Below are 22,465 nucleotides of genomic sequence, written 5' to 3' on the forward strand. Positions count from 1 at the left end.
ATGGCCTACACACTGCGCCGCTCATGTTACACATTGATCTCATACGGAGGTTGTGGCTCCAATGTGGAGCTCTGTCAAAAGAAAAGCTTTATGAGAGTTCTTTTGTCAGGACGCTGCTGTAGATGATTAGTACAGTAAGTCAGCTTAGACCTGTGGGGGTAGTAGTGAAGCAGCAGCCTGTTACTCAAAGGGAAGACCTGCGAGTTCTGTCGGCTGTATGGCTGCTGTACTCTGTTAATATTATGAAGGAGCTGTGGTTGTATAAGACATAAAGAAGCCCCTCATCTCACTTTTTCATACTTTGTCTCCTTGCTCCTTTTTTATACTGCTTCCTTTCCCTTTCTCATTTCATCTTTTTCTCATTTTGTTTCTTCTTCTCTGTATCTCTTTTCCCTCTTTAGCTGCCCTCCTTTGCCCTCAACCTACCCCTCTTCCTCTTCCTCTCCTGCTGGCGCGTGATAGGCAGCGTTAGCCGGTGGGTGCCGTGCGCCCTGATTACTGTGAACCATCCACAGCTGCAGCAGCCTAATGAGGAAAACACTCCCATCAGCCAGTAATTGCTGTTTAGGAAGCCGGTTGGCACGAACAGTTGCGGAGTCGCTCACACCGGCTGCGGAGCGAAACCCAATCCGCCCGGCGACTCATCGACAACACAGCGTGTGTCGCTCTGTTGTTTTTCACTTTTTTTCAGCCCCCCCCCCCAACTATTTTCTATGCAGAAAAGAGAAGACCTTGTTTATTCCTCCAGTGCTTCTCATTTGGTATTCTTCCCCTCAGACTTTGTTTGATAGTGGAGCTAATTTATAGGGAACGAGCGGGAGGAGAGGAGGGGGCAGGAAAGGAGGGAGACGATCAGAGGGGGAGAGAGAGAGAGAGAGAGAGGGAGAGAGGGAAGAAATTAGAGAGGCATCATGAAAATACAAAGATAGAAAAAAGGGAACAAGACAGATTAAAACAGAAGGAAAGTTATGGGATAAGGCTGCCGATGTTCTAGATTGTCAACAAGTCCAAGGAAAAGATTGCAACAATTAGTCCATTTTACAATTCTTTTGCCATTTGCCCTCTCCGTCTCAAGCCGACTGATCCGACAAACTGGTCACATGTAATTGTTTTATTTTTTAAAAGCTTAGGGATAACATGACAAAGCTTTGGACTGTAGCTTTGAGGTTCTTCTCATATATGGGGTTTTCCATAGTGTAATAAAGATATATGTGGATTTGACTGCACAGATGATACCATGAAATAGAAATATAGAACATCACCAGTTTTATCCTTCAACAATAAGAAGGTAAGTGGGGGGGGAAAAATGTAGATGGGTTTTTTTTAAAAAGCAACTTGCAAGGTTATCACGGGAGAGAAGCAGGGAAAGCAGGTGAATGGAGAATGGAAAAGGAGAAATCGAGTGAAGAGGTGTAAAATTAGAGCGAAGTGGAGCTCGAGACCGACAGGTATGGGGAACAAAGGAAACAATATCAGCCATGTGTTATTACACGTCGGAGAGCAAGGGCTGTGAGAGATACAGGAGCAAGGTCAAGCAATAAAAAAATGTTGAAACATTCCTTCCTGTCTTCCCACCTAGAACCCCCCAGACTGCAGTAAGGCGAGGAAGCTGGTGTGTAACATCAATAAGGGCTGCGGTTACGGCTGCCAGCTCCACCATGTCGTCTACTGCTTCATGATCGCTTACGGCACCCAGCGCACGCTCATCCTCGAGTCGCACAACTGGCGCTACGCCCCCGGAGGCTGGGAGACCGTCTTCCTGCCCGTCAGTAACACGTGCACTGACCGCTCTGGGGCCACCACAGGACACTGGTCAGGTAGGTACACACTCCAACACACACTACAACACACACACACACACATCAGCAGTGCTCAACGATGGCTTCAATTATCATGATTGCTTCCTTAACAATAAAAAAAAATGCTTCCTTAACAATAATAAAAAAAAAAAAAACCTATGGTCCTTATTTTGACTATCACAGCTAAAAAAGATTCAGTCTGCCAGAGCCCTCGTTTGTGCTGCTACAGCGAAAACAAAGTGTGAATTCACTGGCTAAGCAGGACTATGCAATTCCAGTTAAAGCTCTTTGGCAGCCAACGAAGCAGCAGCAGCAGGTTATTGTTCAAAGGTTTCATTGCCAAGAAATCACATGACTCAATCTCAGTAAACAACCTGCTCCTCTGATTTACAGTAATCCTCTACTTGCAGAGAGAGAGAGAGAGAGAGAGAGAGAGAGAGAGATGAGAATCATCTTTTCAGAAGTGCTGTCCATTATTTATTAACTGAGGCTCGTTGCACAACACTCATCATGAACAACAACGGAAAAGGATTCATAGTCTTCACTGAGGAAACCTGCACATGTTTCTGAGTTGGAGCCTCCGGTTGTTGCATAATCTGACTCAGGGTCGTACATTTGTACAGTGAATGCTAATCTCATAAACTTAAAACATTATCCTGACAAAAAACACACTCCAACATCAATATTTAATGTGGTTTTCAGGGTGAATATTTGGCTCTTCTTAACACGTTGCGATTGAAAATCTACTTGAACTGACAACCCTCTGAGCAGAGGTCCTCTTCTCCACCGTGTGCAGGGATCGATCAAATGCACGTACCTGCCAGTCAAGGGTCTTGCAGGGTCCCTGCGTGTAATTAGCCTTCAATCTGAACTCGGTGGTTCATATTTCACTTTCTCACTGGCACCTGTAGGAAAACAATTACACATAACACAACCCTGTGATGCTAGCTGGAGGGCTTTCTTGCATCTTATCGCAGCCTTAATGATTTGTCGAGATGGAGCTTGAAATAGAGAACCTGTCGATAAGCCAGGCTTGGGGACATTTTGCAGGTGGACATGGGGTCTTATCAGGCCCAAATTGAAGAAGTTATCTGGGGCTGTTGCAATATGTGCCCACCATTGAGAGGGGGAAGGATTGACCCGAGGGAGAGTAGGCTCTTGAGATGTGAATTTTCACCTCAACAGTGGTGAAGAGGCCATATTTACTGTAGTGCATGAGGGAGAGAGTTAATCATTAGAAATAGTAGAATCTCTGGAGCCACTATGTACTTCATGTCAATTGCTAATTAGTGAAAGCTTTCATGATAACGCTCACTAATGAGCAGACTTCAGCATTTCAAAATGTCATTTTGAGCATCTTAGCATGCTGACGATAGCGTTTAGCTCTACGCCCAGCTGTGCCCACTGTGTAGTCTCACAAAGCCACTACCATGGTTTGAAATATATGTGTTATTAGAATGCTGTACCTGTCATTGTCTGTCCATGGAGAAAATATGTTGAAGCATGAGGTAGTGCATCGTCAGGTTTCAGCATATCGTAGACCAAAGATTGATGAGCTTGTTTGAGGGGAATGGATCTCCATGCTAATGCTGGCAGCAGATTCATTTTTTTTACCTGAGTTGCGCAGAGGCTTGAGTCAAAATTGTGATTTTGTTATGATAAATGGATAGTCCTACAGTGTAACATGTTGCACCAGCTTAGCTTACAAAACAAACGTGTCTTTTATATACAGATCAGAGATAATTTGGAGGTTTTATAATCAGTCTGTGTCTGCCTATCCATCATTTCCGTTCTTCTGTCATTGCCCCCATGTTCTCATCTCTGCATCCTATTCAGCTTCTCATTTCTTCTCCAATCGCTCCATTTGACTTCTGCTCTCCTGGGCTCTCCCTTCTTATCTCCTGCACCCCCAGCGCCTTTCTTTTCTTATTCTCCTGCCTTTCATGTGTCCTTTCCCGCTATCTATCGCTGTCTCTGGTCGCACAAACAGCCTCCTATAGATCCACATATAGCCATCTCACTTTAAACACCAGTCTGCCTTCTAGCATTAAGAATTTGTGGCCTTGTAAAGTTTTGCATTTTGCAGAGACAGTATTTTCTGTTGACCAAACCCGCTAACTAGCAATGCATATCTAATGTAAGCCTTTTGGCTTCTTAGCTACGCCTGTGGTCATGCCTGTTTTGTTAACAGAGCAGGCAGAACACTCCTTGGGGCAATGGCCCACAGAGGGATGCTAAAGCCTTGGATTAATAAGTAGATGTACATTGAGTATCTTGTTAATTGATGGCGTGTTTGGCTAGTGCAATTAAAGAATATTAATATAGAAAATACAGATCTCTTGAACACTTGTAATGGTGCCAATATAAGCTCCTATGTATTTGGTTGTTACCTTAAATAACTTGAGCTGATTACAGGTTTTGTTTGGAGCCTGGATGGCAGAGAAATTTGCACCTCAAGGACACTAATTTTGTTCCTCTTGAAAACGTATTATCTCTCTCTGCTGTATGATTTTCTGGTAAATACCACCAATCCTTGTGGTCACCTTCACATTAAAATGGCACTTTGTGCTATGGGTGTTCTACATACCGAGCAATTCTTTGTTCTGTTTACTTACCCTTGTGTTTGTGGGAAATTGACTTTGTCTTGTGTTTTATGTTGCAGCCCTACCGGATTCCACCATTCCTCATTTATCTTCAGATGGTTAGCCCACTTTCTGTTAAGTGTTTCCCTCAGGATGTGAGACATTTAAAGACGGAGAGAGGATGCAGAGTGTATGCATCTGTGACAGGGTATTTCTGTCAGGAAAACATATAGCCTGGGGGAGGAAATCAAAGATAGCGATAAAGTCATTATGGGACCTGCTGATTTTCTTCCCCGCTTATGGGAAATGAGAAAAACAAAACATGACAAGAAAATCCCCATTCAGAACATACAGGATACCTTGCTATGATTTGCGCTGTGGCAGAAAAATAGAAGATTTGAGAGAGGGGAAAACATTTGTAAGCTGATGAAACAGGAAGGTAAAGCATTAAATCATCAGCATATAATGAGATCATTGATAGAAACGACCTTTCGCTGCTGAAATGCTGCATGTTGTGTCTGATACTAAAGCTGATACATCATCAAAGTCGTGGTTCAGACACAGAAAGCATACTTCTTTCTTACCATATTGTATTCTTCCTTTAAATGTTGTACATTGTCCAGACACAACAAGCTGTGCTTAAACTATCAGAATAAAACGCTGTGTTAAATTGGTTGTAGTTTGGAACAACACTATAAATCTCAATATACGTTCACGACAAGTTCTTAGTTCTTGATAATTTTACATTCCAGGCGCTCCAGATACTCGCATGTCAGTACCTAGAAAGAGTAGTGAGTTTTCCAATATCCAGCCCAATTGTCTATTTAGCCCAGTGGAGCATGCTGCTGTTTAACTACAACTTTAATGTTCAGTGGACAGCATGAGACGGCTTAGCACCATCTCACAGCCGCTGTATAGCAGACTTTCATTCTGAACGCATAAAGCAGAAACCAGTCTTCTTGTGGAACAATGGTTCGTTGATCAAAGAGCTAATTTGCCAAAGAGAGTGTATTCCTTTGAGGTTCTCTGTGGAGATATTACTGCCTTATGAGTGTGAGCAGCAGGAGAAACATAATGTTCTCTGCCAAATAAAGAGGTGGAACGAGAGTTCTCCAAGTTCATAAACTAAGTCTCCAATGTATAATGAATGGAGAGGTTTTATATTTTCTTCCTGGATGGTGTCACTCTCGTCTTCTCCCGTTGCTTAGCTGTGTTGATCTTATGAAATATTCATTAGGCACGCTATATATCATAGGTTTGAAACGTTATGTAGGAACTCTGTGCGAGTGAAGACTTATGTGCTCTGAGTCATGATGCATGCAGGGAAACATATGCAAAGGCTTTGGAGTCGAGATCAAATTTAGAAGCTTTGTGATCTAATTAAGTAGCTGTGGGAGGAAGACATACGGCATATCTGTACATTTTTTGCCAAGAAGTGCAGGCCTGAAAATACGCCCATTCCCCCTTATGTGAATCATGCCAATGCTGTTATATAAGTCAGGCCTGGGAATATTTTTTCTGCTCAATATTTAATGCTTCCACCAATTTATATTCAGTGCATGGCATGCTTGGGCAAACACACACAAATGGAGGCCTGTGTTTCTGTTTTTGTTTTTTAACATGTTCTTAAACGTCTCCTTTTCTGAAGGAGGCCATTTTTAATGAATCGTTATGCCATTTATTTTGAAAAGTTTCGGTGATGTGTTCGTGGTTGTATTAGGGCCTGGTTGTTGCAGTTAGAGGAGCTACTTTAGTCTGACAGAACATGGGCCTCAAACTTGTTTTCACGTAAATCGGTTTTCACATTTACACACACACACGCATACACACGCGCATACACAAACCAAAAAAAAACCTCTCCTCGGGTTTTAAGACTGAAAGGGAGTGAAGGTTTTGTCTGCCAGGCATATCCCTTCTGGTGAGATGAGATTAGCGGAGGCTTTTGTAGGTCTGTGCGTGTGTTTGTGTGTGTGAATGCACATCCCTTTTATTTTTGTTGTATTTGAATCCTTTCTAGTCATCACTGCTTGATCACATTTTCCTGCTGTTCACAAGGCCCTGTACTTGAGCCTGTTTATGGGTATATATATATTTTATTTTTTGTGTGTGCTTATAATGCATGTTTGCAGGCATATGTATTTCACTTTTGTTCAAACATGCACTGAGTATGGACAGTTGGCCTTGATGTGTATCAAGGTCTGGTAGTACGCTGGGGGGGTTGCTGCTGCCCAGAAAGGTGACCTTCGTAATCAGCTGCGCCCAACCTTCTGCCCAGGGCTTCTTCTGCCAAGCAGGACTAAGCCTGAAGAGACCAATGCCAGACCACCAGCCCCCAGTAACACCTCCAATCCAGCTCCTTGAATCAGCCCCTGGCCTTTCACAGCCTTGATAGAAAGGAGCTTACTTTAGCTTGGCCTTAAAGCAAGGACAGCAAAGAGCAGCTATCAGTCACAAACGCTGGACTCACAGGGGTTGGGTGATTTAGATTCCTCTCGGAAACCAAACAGGAGGGAATGTAATCAGACCAAAGGAAAAGGCTGAAATATCTCCCTGCATCACAACATTTCTCTTTGACAGAGCAGCTTCAGCAGAGAAAGTGAAAGGCTCAGTAACTCTGCAGACTAGTAGTTATGCAGTTTTGTCAGTTGTTACAGATCTAACAGATCTGACAGACAGCTTTGCTGACAACCAGCTGATGTCTCAAAACTCCACCGTCTTATGAAAAGATCAAAAATAAATTGTGCAAGTTGTTTTTCCTGAACAGAAATATCAGGTACATCTGATTCCCTTACAAGCTAAAAAAAAATACAAGACAACTTCTGGTGTTGAAACATGAAGCCAAATGCAGAGGTGGAAGTTGTGTGTATTTAGGGGCGTGGCTGATCTGACTTGCAGGCGGGCACATTTAATTATTTGCCAGGAGGCTAAAATTACAAAAACAAAAGTTAGTTGGACACAGCATTCCAATATGGCCACCGTCATCACTAGGCTTCGAAATTCCACTTATGAAACGAATGTGTGATGTCACTGCGACTACATCTATGTAATATATAGTCTCTGCTAAAAAATGATGAATAAGAGGTTTGGGGAACTGGTTTAGCGTGGTTGGATGGCATGCCCCATATACAGAGGCTATAGTCCTCATACAGTAGCAGCCACTCTAGCACTCCCATCCTTTGGCACTTTATCGACATGTCAACCCCCCCCCCCCCCCCCCCCCACTTTCTTATCCTTGTTTCTGACTCTGTCCACTGTCAAGCCCAAAACATAATTTCAATATTGAGACTGTGGCTTGTTCATGCTACAAACACAAGTTAGTTTGACACAAGTTTTCAACATGATTCAAAGTTGATCAACTCTATTTACAAAGCCTTAGATTTCCCTTGATTCGGCTTTCAAACCAGATTAGCATATCTCACCTTCTATTCTCAGAAACTTATTTTGGATTAAAAAAAAAATAAATCACCAGTTATCATTTAAATCTTCTAAGAAGATTGAATCTTCTTACTGACTTTGGCCTTGAATGGATCAATGCAACTCTCATATTCAGAGCGTATTAAGACCATAACAGTGAGCAGAAAGAGGAGACTGATGCAGAGGCTGCTGGCAAAAAGACTGGGACAGTCTGTTAACCGTGGCAAAAAAAAAAGAGAGAAAATATTTGCCATTTAATAACTTTCCAGAATTGTAAAGTTCCGTCTCAGAGGATTATAAACAACTGTGGAGTGTTTCAGTATCTCAAGCTTTCAGAATAAAGCCTATCACTAAATCCGTCCTTCCTGGATCATATTTCTTACATCACTGGTACCTGGGCGGGCGGAGATAATGCAGGAAATGAATTTTAAATGGAATATCTTTGAGTAACAGACTGTTGGTTACACAAAACAAGTATTTGAAAGTCCATATTTCAGGCTCTTACTCTAAAGATCATTTCTTTTCAGTATAAACTATACAATTGATGAACAGACAAAAATGCCTCAACGGTAATTAACGTACATTACTTTGCATGAGCTTTGCGGTCAAAAGTAAGTCTCTGTTCATGTGTTTTATACTCAACATGCTTCTCTTTGGACCCTTCAGGAGAGGCCCACGATAAGGACGTCCAGGTTGTGGAGTTGCCTATCGTGGACAGTCTCCACCCTCGGCCTCCTTACCTGCCACTGGCGATCCCAGAGGACCTGGCGCCACGCCTGCATCGTTTACATGGCGACCCCTCTGTCTGGTGGGTGTCGCAGTTTGTCAAGTACCTGGTGCGCCCACAGGCATGGCTAGAGAAGGAGATCCAGCAGACCACCGCCAAGCTGGGCTTCAAACACCCCATCATCGGGTAAGAAGCGTTCACATTGCTTGTTGTCCTTTTTCTCTGGTTATTACCTGTCCAGCAATGATAACTTTGTTCCTGTGATACATCTCTACAACTGAGTTTAAAAAGTGCTTCACATTAAAGTAAAGACAAAGCTTTAAGGGATGTGGATAAATACAAACATTAGTGTGTGTTGAGGTTAATATGGGGTTAATGGAATAGCACTGGATGAACCTTAATTTGATGGTCTTGTTTTGTTCGGTTCATCTTTGACCTTTATCGTTGGAAAGGCTCTCAGCTGACGGTGAAAGTTGTGAAGACCGAGCCGACAGCCCGCTAGTCACGCTGCCCAACTCTGCTGGTCACTGAACGACTCTAATTGAGGCGTCTTTTCAATCAAAGCATCACTTCACAAGCTTTATTTATTGAACAGTAAACCACTGTTTTCTTTAAATGCAAGGTCATGATTAATGCTGGCCTGGTCCGCATCGCTGTGTTTCCAAGAACAGCTCACAATACACAACGAATGGAGGCGAGCTTTCAAACATACCATGTCACATCCAACTGTTAAAAAATTAGCCACACTGTTGCACTACATGGCATGTTCCTTTTTCATAAGGATTATGGGCGTTGTAGTTTATTTTGAGTTGAGATTTTGTATCAGTTTGGTAAATATGATTCATATTTGATAGGAAGAAAAAACACAAGACCATGCCCAGAATAGCCACTATGTGTGAGGCCATATTAAGAATTATATATATATTTTTGTTATGCTGCTATGTAACTGTTGCACCCAGTTACATCAAACCACTAAGGCTAAGTTTGTCCTTAAATGTTCTTCTAAAGTTGTATTAGAAAGAAACGAGGAGCGTAAAATCACAAAAATGAAGAATTTCCTCACAATGTTGTGAGGGAAAACCCTGTGATCACTGGAGGGAATTCTTTCTACCTAAGTATTGCATTATTGGTTGCTTGAGGGTCCTTAGTCATCATTTTCCTCAGCCATAACAGCCTATCTAAAGTGAAATAATTAGTGTAACAGAAGACTACGGCTTACTTGAGAGCGATCGAAGAGAGAAAGGGAGAAAGAAGAAACATTTAGGGTACAGGAAAACAGACAGGATCTACATGTTAGGATGTTTACCATCAGTCTGTCTTCCTACAATATCAATAATATAACGAGACTGAGATAATTGATATGTAGAGCAAGACTTTTGTATAATGACACATCAGGAAATCTGATAACTAAAGAATACAAAATGTGCTGAAAAAGTTCACTGCACTGTGTTAGCTTCACCTCTTATCACACTTCATCCTGTCCCTACTTTTACCACTGTCCCACATTATTCCACTGCCTTCTGTTTCTTCTTCTTCTTCTTTTTTATCCCGCTGTTCACCTCGTCTTTGGCCAATTAACTCTTGTGCATTCAATCGTGTCAGAGCACTTTGGCACCAGCCGTTCTATGATTTTAATATCTTGATATTATGTGACACCCCTACTGTGAAGTAAAAGAGCAGACGTGTTGTATTATGACAGTAAATACAGTGAACGTCTTGGTCCGAACACTCCAGAAACGAGGCACTGTAAGAGGCTTTGTGCAATCCTCCTAAGTGAAGCCAGGGGCCTTTTGGGAAATATTCTTCATAAGAGTTGAACTAAAGTTTGAATCTTAAGGTAGTTCATGCAACTGGGCATTGATGTTAAGTAGGTATTATGTTGATCACATTTTGTGGGCTTCATCCACTTGGAAAATGAGTGCAAAAATATATCCAACAGTTGTGAGATATTCAAGTTTGTACCAAAAAGGGAGAGCAGACTGACTGACCTACATTGTCATTTTCCTGAGCCAGTGGGCTATATGGAAAAAAAAAACAAAAAAAACAGAATAATGGCCACTTTATCTCTCACAGTTCTTTTTGAGCTCAGATTGTTTGCAGATAGGACAGTCTCCAAATCCCTCACAATGCACCTCAGTGTCCTAAAATCGTAATGCACCACCTAGATATTGCTTTTCATGAGACTTGGCATCAAAGGTGCAGATGAGATGACACCAGCCGTTCCAAATCTGCCATTAGTGGCTCTGATTTCAGCCCTTCATATAGTCTCAGCATTGTTTGGCCTCCAGAGATTCTGCTCTCACAGCTTGTAAGTGACTTGGGACTTGTTTGTTTCCGGTTCAGCATAATTGGAAAGAATTCATCAGTGTGAGGTCTTTGGTTCCGGTGAGAGAGCCATCCCCTCCCTTATGGGACTCTATGAAATCACAATGCTGTTGTTAGCCAATTTCATAAGCAGCCTCTTAGAAATGGGTCAGGCACATTTGGCGGTTTATTTGCTTGTTTATTTTTTCCTGTGTGACCTCGTCAACGAACATTCATACGTATGCTGTCTGAAAGCCTCATTTGAAACATTAATATTGAAACTTATCTTAAAAACGGCACCCCCCCTGGATCATACAGGTCTTTTGTAGAAAACTTCCCTCAGGTTTTTATGAAGCAATCAACCTATCTTTTTAGAATGCTAAATAAAAAGTGTTCTCATGACACTTTACATATAAAGAGGGTCAGAGCATAGGTAAGACAAGTTTACTTATATAGCACATTCCAAAAACACAGCAGTGTTGAAGTTGGTCACACATTACATCAAAAACAAGTGGAATAGACCGTTTCCATATCAACTGCATCTGCCAAGCAAGTCCAAGTTAGTGAAAAAGAACTATAAATACAGCGCTGCACAGTAAAGGTGTGAAAAGTCCATTGTAAACAAACCTGTAACTTTAAATCGACCCTTGAATCCAGATAAATTGGACCTACTTGGCAGTTGCAATCACCATGGAAATGGTCTTCTTTCGGGGGCGCCGGTACCAAAGCGTTCCCAAAGTTTACCAAACTGTGCCCCAGTTATCAAAACCTCCCCAACAGTTTTCAAATCCGTGCTCACGATTTTGCAAATCAGTTGTCACAGATAATGAATCTCTGAGCAGGAATTATGAACTCTGCTGTGTCCCAGATAAAAGGAGCATGACATTTTAACACTGCGTCTCCATGTTCGGTTCTTAATCTGATTCTTAATGCTAACGTTAACGCTGAAAGTTATTTTCCTTCTGTCACCCTCTTCGTATCACATCCATGTGTTCACAGTTCCAGCGCCGGCTTCCTGCCCTTCAAAACTGCTCTCCTTCTCACCTTCCTCTTAACATTTTGCTGCGGGCAATCAGCGCTCTTCTTCTTCCTCGCGTCTACCTGTCCTGCTCTGCTCGGTTCTCTCTCTCCCTGATAATACAGACTCTATGTTTTATTCCCTTTTCTCAGATGCTCCTCTCTTTGGTTGTTACCTCCCTGCCTTTCATCACCCTGGCAGCTGCCGTTCCTTTCTCTCGTCCTTCTTGAACTCTCCCCCCCCCCCCCCCTTTTTTTTTTATTTTCTGTGACTCATCCCAACTGTTTTCAAATCTCCATCTCCATTTTCATCCTGCTTCAAGATTGTTCAAATTTTTATATTTCACACTCACCTCTACCTCACGTTCCCAGGCTAACACATTCCTACCCCCCCCCCCCCCCCCCCCCCCACTCTCTCTCTTAGTTTTACACATATCTCTACCGCTGTTTCTTGTGTTTTCTAGTCTAACCCCCACTCCTGCAGACACCAGTTTCTCCCCTCATATCACAGGGGAAAGGGTTATTGAAATGAAGTGCTGGGTAGAACAAAGTTCTCTTCCCTTTTTTCCCCTCCCTCCTCAGCTCTTGATACCTCCATTCCTCTCTGCACTGATGTAGGAACAAAGTGCCTGTGTGCTTCTATCAGCACCAAGGGGGAAGGTGATATAAGTGTGTATGGAAAAGTGTGGGGAGGGCTGAGATATAAAAGTGAGGTTTGAAAAGGATCCATAGTGTCAGTGAAGTAAAAAAAAAAAAAAAAAAAAAAAAAAGGTGAGAGCAGCGGGAGATGGAAGGAGAACCAAGAGCGATAGAAAGGCAGCTTGTCCCCAGAGCACCCAACAACCGCCAGGCGACCCCCACCCGCCTTCAGTCGTCACCGCCACTACAACCACCACTCTCGCTCTCTCTCTCTCTCTCTCTCTCTCCTCCGCTGCTCCCTAAGGACACGAGCTGCAGCAAGGCTGGAAGCCACCGACTAAAAGCTGCTATCAGCACAGCTCCATCCTTCCACCATTTAATGCCTGAGAGAGAGAGAGCGAAAGTAGAGTTACTGCTTCTGTCATTTCCATGGCGATGTGGTTGCCAAGAGCTAGATCTACTAAATATATCTTTTATAATGTTTTGTGTCAGGTCTGTTCTGTATGAATAAGGCTTACACTGTGGAATGGGAGAGAAGAGAAAACACTTTTTGGATGCAGAACGCAGAAATGTGACTTGCTGAACATATTTTCCATTTAAACGCAAAAGAAAAAACTGTAAGCATGCTTAAAACACAACATGTGCATATAAAACCAGCTACAATAGAGCTACATGAAAGGACCCGGTTCTTAATGGTTAAAACTGATGGGGGGTTCGCTAGTGTTATAAAGTGCTATGTGCAGTAGGAGGTAGCAGACTGACATGTACTGCCTTATTGTGTGTGTGTGTGTGTGTGTGTGTGTGTATATATATATATATATATTTATATTTATCATGGTAAAACCCAGGTCATAAACCTTATAAAGAATCAGTAAAAAACAATGTACCTGATACGATTTCTTAAATATAGTTGGCTTCATTAAAACTGCAATCCAGGCAATTTTTTTACTTTTATTTTTTCTTCTGAAACGTAAACATCCTGTGTGGTTCCTTGTGGACAAAGCCAGACACTTTATCTCTCTGCTGATCTTCTCTTTTATGTGTTAGTGTTCAAAGTCTCATCGTGATTTCTTTACACATCTACAATTCACTAAGCAGACACTTGTGTCGACGAACATCAGAGAGTCATTCATTGAGTGTTATTCAGCTATAAAAGTATTCTACCTTTAGATAAACTCAAGCTGGCATCATGTGCAGAGACGTGAGCTGTAATCATTGTTCTTTGAAGACAATTTGATGACTGTTCGACCTGTTTGGAAACGTACTGTCAGCTTCTCCTTTAATTAAACATCCATCTGCAACTTCTAAAGTAAAACGTTCAAAATATTCCTGTTTCATTATCATGTTTGGTTGTCAGAGTGTTTGCATGAGCAGCTATTTTACAGCAACTATTGATGGATCTTTGATGAGCTGTTTGGAAAGATTTAGAAACAAATGACATCTACTTCAAAAAAAAAAAAAAGAAAAGAAAAGAAAAGCCAAGCAGCCTGAGCTGCTGTCCTCATCTTTATAATCATGTGATAATCCAGAGCACTAATGTTAGTTATTGTCACAATCTGCCTGAATCAGCTCTTGCTGTTTCCAGTGTGGGTGTATTTGATGTGTACTTTCACGCCCACAGAGGAGATTGTCCTGCCTCTCCGGCAGAACTGTATGAATAGAAAGAAATGAACTGAATTATGGAGGCAGTAGTGTGGGAGAGTGTGTAAGGGGGATATGAGAGAGAGAGAGAGAGAGAGAGAGAGGGAGGATGAAGGAGGGAGGAGATTGAGAAGAGCTAAGCAATGCCTCTGGGATGGAGAGAGGAAAGGGCGAGACAAAACGAGGAACAAAAAGGAGTCGACATGAAAGAGTCGAGGAAGCAGGAGGGAAGGACCCTGACAAAGGACGGAGTCAGGACCTCTGTGTGATAGCAGAGACCGAAAGCAAATGAAAGACTCAGGCTGCCCACTCACCCACTATCCCTCACTCCATTCTTTGGATTGGATTTACTGCATAAGGCTATTCCTCCAGCTGATCACTGATTGATAGCTCTCTCTCTCTCGTTTTTTTTTTTTTTGTTTTTTTTTTTAACTTTTTCCTCTCTTTCACATTCTCACTAAAGAGTTAAATGCAGCCTCAAGGTAAGAGAATGTATTTGGAAGCCGAAGCTGAAAGTTACATTCCTAATCAGAGTGTCCTTGTCCTTGAAAGACTCAGGACGTTCAGGTCCACAGAAGACAGCTGGATGTAGCGACCAGCTTCCAGGTGTAACTTTATAGATGTTGAGTGTTCATGTTTTCTCTCAGATTTTCAAATGTAATTTGCTCCTCAAGGCCAGAAGCCAAAATGCAGTCGTACCTGGGTGCTTTTTTTTTTTTTTTGAATATAATTGAATAGTTCTGTTTGAAAATAAAATCGTGTTTCAGCATCCGTCAGGTTGAGGGATGCCTCAGTGTCAGCAGAGGAACCATATCTGCCCTCGACCCTCTTTCTTCAGCTTAAAAGCTCCTCATTCTCTCTCATACTTAAATCCGGTGAAAGTGCCGTCTCTTTGTCCTCGCTTACTGAGAGCCATGACAAGGACAGAAAAGAAATGCACAGTTTTTTTCTCTTTTTTGGGGGGGGGGGGGTTCTTCAAGCTCACTCCACTTATTCAACTTCCTCTCTCAGCATAAGTGTTTCTTTTGTTTTTCTTTTTCGCCTTTGCACCGTCAATTTTTTGTTTGCTTTTTATATCAAGGAAAAAAAGACTTCCAACGTATTCCATTCAAGTTTAAGTGCCATTCCATTTGTTGGTTTTTACCTTAAAAAGACTTTCACTGCTGATAGAAGAAATGTTTTTTTAAATGTTGGATCACAGGAACACACGTCAGTGAAAAAGGCAGAATGTCGAGTTTAAATAATAATATTGCTTTAGGAATGAAAACTAAATAAAAGAACAAACACGTATGCACAAGAGGCCCGATGTTCTAAATTAGATTCACAGATTGCTCTTGGGAGGCTGTGGCTCAGTTGGTAGAGTCAGTCGTCTCTCAAACAGAAGGTTGGGGGTTCAATTCCCTGCTTCTGAAGCAACATGTCTGATTTTTTCTTGCGCAAGACGCCAAACCGCAAGCTTCTCTTGCTGCTTCGTTGGTTACTGATGGTCACTAAGTAACCACTGCCTTTAGTGTAGGAATGGGTGTGAATGTGTGGGTGTGACCTGCAGTGTAAAAGTGCTTTGAGTAGTCAGAAGACTAGAAAAACACCAATAACAAGCTCAAGTCCATTTACCATTCATGATTTAGTTATGCTCTAACTTGTTACTGCAGGATAACAGAACAATCCAGATCCACTGTTCCTGACTCCTTTTTAACAGAAGAAGTTTCAAGGAGGCAAAAATCAAATCCTCTAATATCTGTATTTGATGTCTCACTCTTTAAGTCAAGCTTATGATGGGTGTGTTTGTGGATAAATTCATGAAAAGGTCTCTGTTCATCACAATAGGAAAATGTTCCAAACATGTTAACCTTTATTAGGCAGACTAAACTGAAAGTCAGAGGCACTCTGATGTAGAGGTAATCAGTCCCTGCTAAGTCCTAAGGCTAGCTCTTCAACTCAGTAGAATGACAAATCTCACAAATGACTGGAGTAGATCCTGAAGTATGTACTCATTCAAAAATAGACTTTAATCAGGAATCCAGAATTGTTTTGAATCAAAGATAGATTCTCAATCGAATCGTGACCCCCAAAGATTCCCAGCCCTACTCTGATGTGACATAAAAATCCTTTATTGAACAGGGATGTGTCTACGCATCTCAACTCAGGACAGAGTAGACGGAGACAGAACTGGTGTTGAAATCAAATTAAGATGTAAAGTGACAGAAGTCACAGTCACGTGACACAATGCAGAGGTCACAAAACCTGATCAAACAACACACACCAACAAGAGGAAAAACCAAAGTAAGACATACCTTATATACAAAACAGATTTCATCAGATACCTCGCTCACTCATTTGCTTTTGTCAAGTTATTAATACAAGAATGATGAGTTAGTTTGATGGGTTATTGGTGGAAAGTTGTCCATGGGTTTGCAGCTCGTATACCTCTGAATGTTGATCTTTCACTTGAATGTTTACCATATAACACTGTTAGTGAGACTCATTGTTCTCCTCCCAAACAAAGAAACAGAATTGAAGTGCATTAGACACGAGGCCTTTTCACACCAAACTGTTTAGTGGACTTTTGAGAGGAACTGTCTCATCTGCATACCTTCAAGGCCTTTCTTGTCTTTGAACATCAGCTGGCTGTCCGTATACTGAAGCAATGCCAACAACACAATAAGAAGGAGAAGGCTTCGTTTGGATCCACTATTGTCCCTGCTGTTGTGCATGTTTCATGATAATCAGTGTGTAGGAAGGAATATGTGTGACTTTGTTAGGCTGCCATTTGGAGCCTTGAAATGGATTTTAAAAGATGGCCGTTTCTTGTTATACACTGGCCCATTCCTTTGACCAATCAGGGTCAAAGTATGGTATATCCAGACCTTTCAATGAGCATCATGTGGCTTTTATTGGGGGAAAGCCTTGACCTTAAGAGGTCAGTCTGAACTGCGGTTAAGAGAACTACTACAGTTTCCAGTTATTGCCATAGAAACACAAGACAAGAAGGATGTTTGTCAGCTGCTACTACACCAATGCAGAATGCCCTACAGTTAAATAAAGCCCTTAGATACTGTGTTGTGAGCGCACTAAGGCCACTAGTATAAATGTGTTAATACTATCTACTAGCTCAGAATACAAAGGTCCAAAGGTCTGCACCAACATTATCAGAAACTACCAGAAAACAAATTGAATGAAAGCTACTGGTTCACAGGGAGATTTCAGACTGATTCCTAACCCTGTCCATGTCCCTGTTTGTGTTTCTGCAGAGTCCATGTGAGGAGGACAGACAAAGTGGGGACAGAGGCAGCCTTCCACCCCATAGAGGAGTACATGCTGCATGTGGAGGAGCAGTTCCAACATCTAGCCAGGCGCGTCCACATCGACAAGAAACGAGTTTACCTCGCCACAGATGATCCCTCCCTGCTACAGGAAGCCAAAATCAAGTCAGTTTCTCCCCAAGTGTTTCAACATGTCAAATCCTATCTTTCATTGGCTTGTGATTCTATCTCGTCCTGACTCCCTCCTCCCCCGTCTCTCCTCCAGGTATCCAGACTATGAGTTCATCAGCGATAACTCCATCTCATGGTCGGCAGGCCTTCACAACCGCTACACTGAGAACTCCTTGAGAGGAGTCATCCTGGATATCCACTTTTTGTCTCAGACTGACTTCCTTGTGTGCACCTTCTCCTCACAGGTCAGTTCATTTCTCCTCCTCCACATGTAGAGGCCGCATGAAATGCTCTTTTGAAGTGTTTTGCATGAAACTGGGGTATGGGATGGTTTTAGTGTTTGGATGAAAGTAGCCCAAATTACACAGAGCACTGACTGAATGAAAATGTTTCTTAACTAGAAGACAGGGGAACAATGGAAGCGGAATAAAAATGATTTCTTGATTTCTCTTAAAAAAATGTAAGTCATATGTCTTAATACAGATTATTGTTGGTGTGCAATAATTCACTTAGTTCTTATTTGGCATATTACTTTAAAAAAAAAAATCAGTGTATAAAGGTTTTAGCATTTTTCAGCAACTTTCACACTCGCACACAGCTCCTGAAAAATTCTAGAAATGTTCCAGAAATGTTCAGGGTGAGCTGCATGTGTGAATAGAAGGGCCACATTTTTAACCATACTACTAAAATTTCTGCTGACGTGTAAACACAGTAGGAAGTATTTAGAAAAATTTGGTGCAACTTAGCAGGCGTGATGAGATTCATGTCACGTGACCAGTGCGTCGGGCACATAACGAAGCTGCTTCATACTGTTTTGTGTAGCAGTGGGGTTTTTTTTTCCACTCATTGGTTGAAACTGTGAATACATCCATTTACATCTTGCATTGGTACAGAGGCAAGAATTATCTTTAGAACTCTGTCACTGTCTGCCATCTTCGATTTCGACAGCCACTTTTTTAACATCATGTCTTGCCTCCTGAGACCGCCCACACCCCCACCCCATCCTCACGGCCAACAGGGAAAACGTCACACTGTGAGGATCATGTATGAATAAGTAACTCTGGAAGAATTCAGGGGCTATCCTAAAGTTTCCTAGAAAACGTAGGATCGAGGAGTGCGTGTGTGAAAACAGCTTGAGAGTCTTTGAATAACACGACGTGGCCTTCATGGAGAGGGATGCGTTGTTAAGGATATTGTTTATTTCATATCATGGGACAGTATTAAACAAAGTGTTGTTAAATGACTGGACTCTTACACATGGGTCACTTGATTACTATTGAACCACCAGACGTGGCTGAATGTTTCAGAATATTGTTTTTTTTTATCACACTAATGAGAAGCGAACAGTGAAGATCTTTGTTTTAATATCAAACCCTTTAAAGCAGAATAATCATTCTCAGACAAGCCTTGATCAGAAAACAACAGAAACCTTGATCATGTTATGATTCATAAACACGGTTTAAAAGACAAAATCAGGTTACTCTCAGAAAAGCTTTTTTTTTTTTTTTTTAGTTTTTGTTTAAACGGCTGTTAAAAAAAAAAAGACAATTATCACTCGATGTTCTCAGCTTGCCGCGAGAATAACACAAGGACACACGAACAATCACAACCGTTTGATTTTCAAGAACCTCATTGTCCCATTATGTCTCCCATGACTCAAAGTGGTGAAACGATTCGCTCATTCTCTGCAGCTTCCGCATAACAATGGCATTCATCATCATCCATTATTCTGATCATCTTTAACAGAGAGTGGTCGAGGCCTCCTGCCAACGAGAAAAATAATGCGCAAGCTTCATTATTCCTATTCACACTCCAGTTGTAATAATCCACTTCAAGGGCCTGAGTAGGAGGAGCCTATTAGCACTTTTATCCTTCTTTAAGAAGGAGGGAAATGTATTTTTTTACAATGAAGATTCCTTTTGTCCCTCTGACTGGGCTTTAGTGTCTTTACAGTTTTGTTATCAGGAGACATACATTTGTCTTGTTCTTGTTTTTACTCCTTTAAGCTTCATTTGTTTATATCTATCTTTTTTATTGTGTTTTTTATTGTTATTTCCCTGTTAAGGTCCTCGCCTGTAATCATCCTTCTGTCTCCTCTCTGCTCTATTTTTACATCTGCTGTCCTCCTGGTTTGACTTCATTGTGACTGTTAAATGATCTTGTTTCTCTTGTTTTGTTGTCTTCCGAGTATCCTTGCTTTGTTCATAAAAACACTTTTTAAACTTGCTTTTTGAATTACTTATTTAAATGTACATTTATAGATGTAAGGGTGAAAGTAACCCTTGCCTTCACTTGTTTCCTCAGGTCTGCCGTGTGGCTTATGAGATCATGCAGATGCTTCATCCGGACGCCTCCTCCTTCTTCTACTCCCTGGACGATATCTACTACTTCGGAGGTCAAAACGCCCACAACCAGATCGCCATCTACCCCCACCAGCCGCGCAACAGCGAGGACATCCCCCTGGAGCCCGGCGACGTCATCGGCGTGGCCGGAAACCACTGGGACGGATACTCCAAAGGCATCAACCGCAAACTGGGCCGCACTGGCCTCTATCCTTCCTACAAGGTCAGGGAGAAAATCGAGACGGTGAAGTATCCGACGTACCCGGAGGCGGACAAACTGCTCAACTCTCAAAGGAAGTAAAAAAAAAAAAACAAGACGACATGAAAAAAAAATAAAGGAAGAAGAAGAGCACGCAGACTCCGATTCCAGGGAAGGAGGCTGCTTTTGTACAGAAGAGAGAGGCGTTGTTAGTGCGCTTACCTGAGAAGAAAAGAAAAGAAAAAGCCTGTACCCAGGGGTGATCGAAAGAGAATGCACTCTCTGTGTTTTTGTGAGAGAGTGTGTGTGTGCGAATGCGTGTGTGTGTGTGTGTGTGTCTGTGCACTTGTGTAAATGCCTGTGCATATGTCGGGTCATGGCAGACTTGCACCCTACCACTACTCCCCCGCCTGGCGCTGTGACGTCAGGTCTGTAGAGATGTAGACGTGAACATTGATTTTAAATAAAAAGCAAGAAAACAATTCAAATCCACACAACTGACCGAGCTTGCTCGCTCGCTTTCTCTCTCTCTCTCTCTCTCTCCCGGGACACGACGCCTGGGACTACTGTAAGACTGACACACCCCGGAGTTAGCTTTGAAATCGATGACTTTAAGAAAAAAAAATGACAAACTGGAAAAAGTGTTTGATTTTTATTTAATTCTTTTCAGTGGTTTTGGATTTTGATCTTGCCTTTTCTTTTTGTTTCTTCTTCTCCTGTTTTATTTTTGTTGACTGAATGTACTGTATCCTCTTCTTGCCATGCTCACAGCTGCCCCCCCTCCCCCCCCTCAACACACAGACACCTCCTCCTGCTGCTCCTCCTCCACTCACTGTGCTTCCTTTATCTCGTCTCTACATGTGCAATTAATTTTTTTTTTTTAAACCATATTGTGCTTTTATGGAGTGTTTTTAAAACGGTCTTAATTTTGTGTGTGTGGAGCTTGTGCATTGTATACTGTACAGTGTGTGTACGTGTGTGTGTGCGTGTGTGTGTGTGGATGGGTGTGTGTGTGTGAGATAAAGTATGCCTGTGTTAAAGTCTAAGGGGCCATGTCACGACCTGGTGCCTGGTTAGTTGATGATCAGTGTGTTTGTTTGTCTTATTTTTCCTGCTTTCCTCCCAACTTAATAGTGTTTGTGTGTCCGGCGGGAGACTGGCAGTGACAGAGGGGGCTGACTCCGCCCCCTCCCCAGCACTTGGAACAATGGTGAACTCCAGTCACTCCGCTGGTGACCTCTAGTGAACAATGGTAAGATTATGTGGAGTACGGTGAACTCATGGTGCACGCAAACACACGCAGTCACAGGAGCCGTCCACTGAAAAAAAAGAAGCACTCCACTGAGAAAAATGTCCTTTTTATCCGGCATCTCTGCTGTCTCTTCTGTCCATCCGTTCCTTTGTTTTTTTTACTTTGAACATTGCTGTTTTGAAATAAACGAGGAACAATAATGCCTATGTTTAAAAGTGATAATGCTATGTCATATCAACAACACTCCCCCCCATCATGAAGGTTTTGTTTTTTCATAACTTATGTTCTCGGGCATTGTCTTTGATAACCACAGATCGAATAAACTTGAGAAACCAACACAGTACATGTTTTCCCCCCCTCCACTTTTCTGGTCTGATTCTGTGCACCATCTGCTCCTTCTTCTCTGTGCAGGGCGACACCTGCTCGTTCAATCAGGCTGCGCATGCTTCAACTCCATAACACAAACACAGCGAACTGAGAATCAAGGCTTCGTCTTTTTTTTTTTCATATTTGAAGAGCTCATTTCCAGAAGGGTATCCATCTATTTTTGAAGAGGGGAAAAAGCCTGGAGTCTATCTTTTGATATCTTCATAAAAAGGAGTACCCTGCTTCTTAAATTGGTATCATTTTGGCATCCCAGGATTAGAGCAACCAGTAGTTTGTTTTATAAATCATTCAGTAAGAGTGTGAATCGTTTTCAAGCCGTTTCACATCAAAAAAAACTCCTGAATCCGCCTTTGATCTACATTTCGAACTGAAGCGCAAAATCAGTACCTTTAACAGAGACATCACTGTACTTCATTTAAATATTCCTCATGACAGCTACATGACATTTCTGCCCTAAATACCAAACAGTGCTCCCGCGAGGGCCCCAGCGCAGGTACGCCATTAGAGCGCCAGTCGACTTCCTGCTCTGGTTTCCTATTTCTGCACGTCTCAATCGTTCATGATCTCATTGTCTGTGTCTTATTTATGGGCTGTCTAGTTACTTCCTTACTGAGGGGGCTCTGGGAGTTTCATTACAGATCCCTCTTTAATTTCAGCGATGATCTGCATGCTTCATTGGGCACCCATAAGGAAAACTGCGGCAATGGTTGCAGAGATGAGAGTGTGTG

General features: G+C 42.1%; 1 protein-coding gene across 2 annotated transcripts in view; it reads left to right on the top strand.

The window, feature by feature from the left end:
* fut8b (fucosyltransferase 8b (alpha (1,6) fucosyltransferase)) overlaps nt 1-21,693 on the top strand; it is a 92,070-nt gene extending 70,377 nt beyond the window's left edge. For both annotated transcript variants that reach the window (XM_065963547.1, XM_020628265.3), the window contains 5 exons: nt 1,580-1,817; nt 8,462-8,708; nt 17,375-17,551; nt 17,652-17,802; nt 19,862-21,693. In XM_065963547.1, the coding sequence (XP_065819619.1) occupies nt 1,580-1,817; nt 8,462-8,708; nt 17,375-17,551; nt 17,652-17,802; nt 19,862-20,200 (1,152 nt within the window). In that variant the 3' untranslated portion in view covers nt 20,201-21,693. The remainder of the gene's footprint in view (nt 1-1,579; nt 1,818-8,461; nt 8,709-17,374; nt 17,552-17,651; nt 17,803-19,861) is intronic.
* Nucleotides 21,694-22,465: the final 772 nt, after the last annotated feature.

The sequence above is a fragment of the Labrus bergylta genome, chromosome 15 (genome assembly GCF_963930695.1).
Source record: "Labrus bergylta chromosome 15, fLabBer1.1, whole genome shotgun sequence".
In the NCBI taxonomy this organism is placed as follows: Eukaryota; Metazoa; Chordata; class Actinopteri; order Labriformes; family Labridae; genus Labrus; species Labrus bergylta.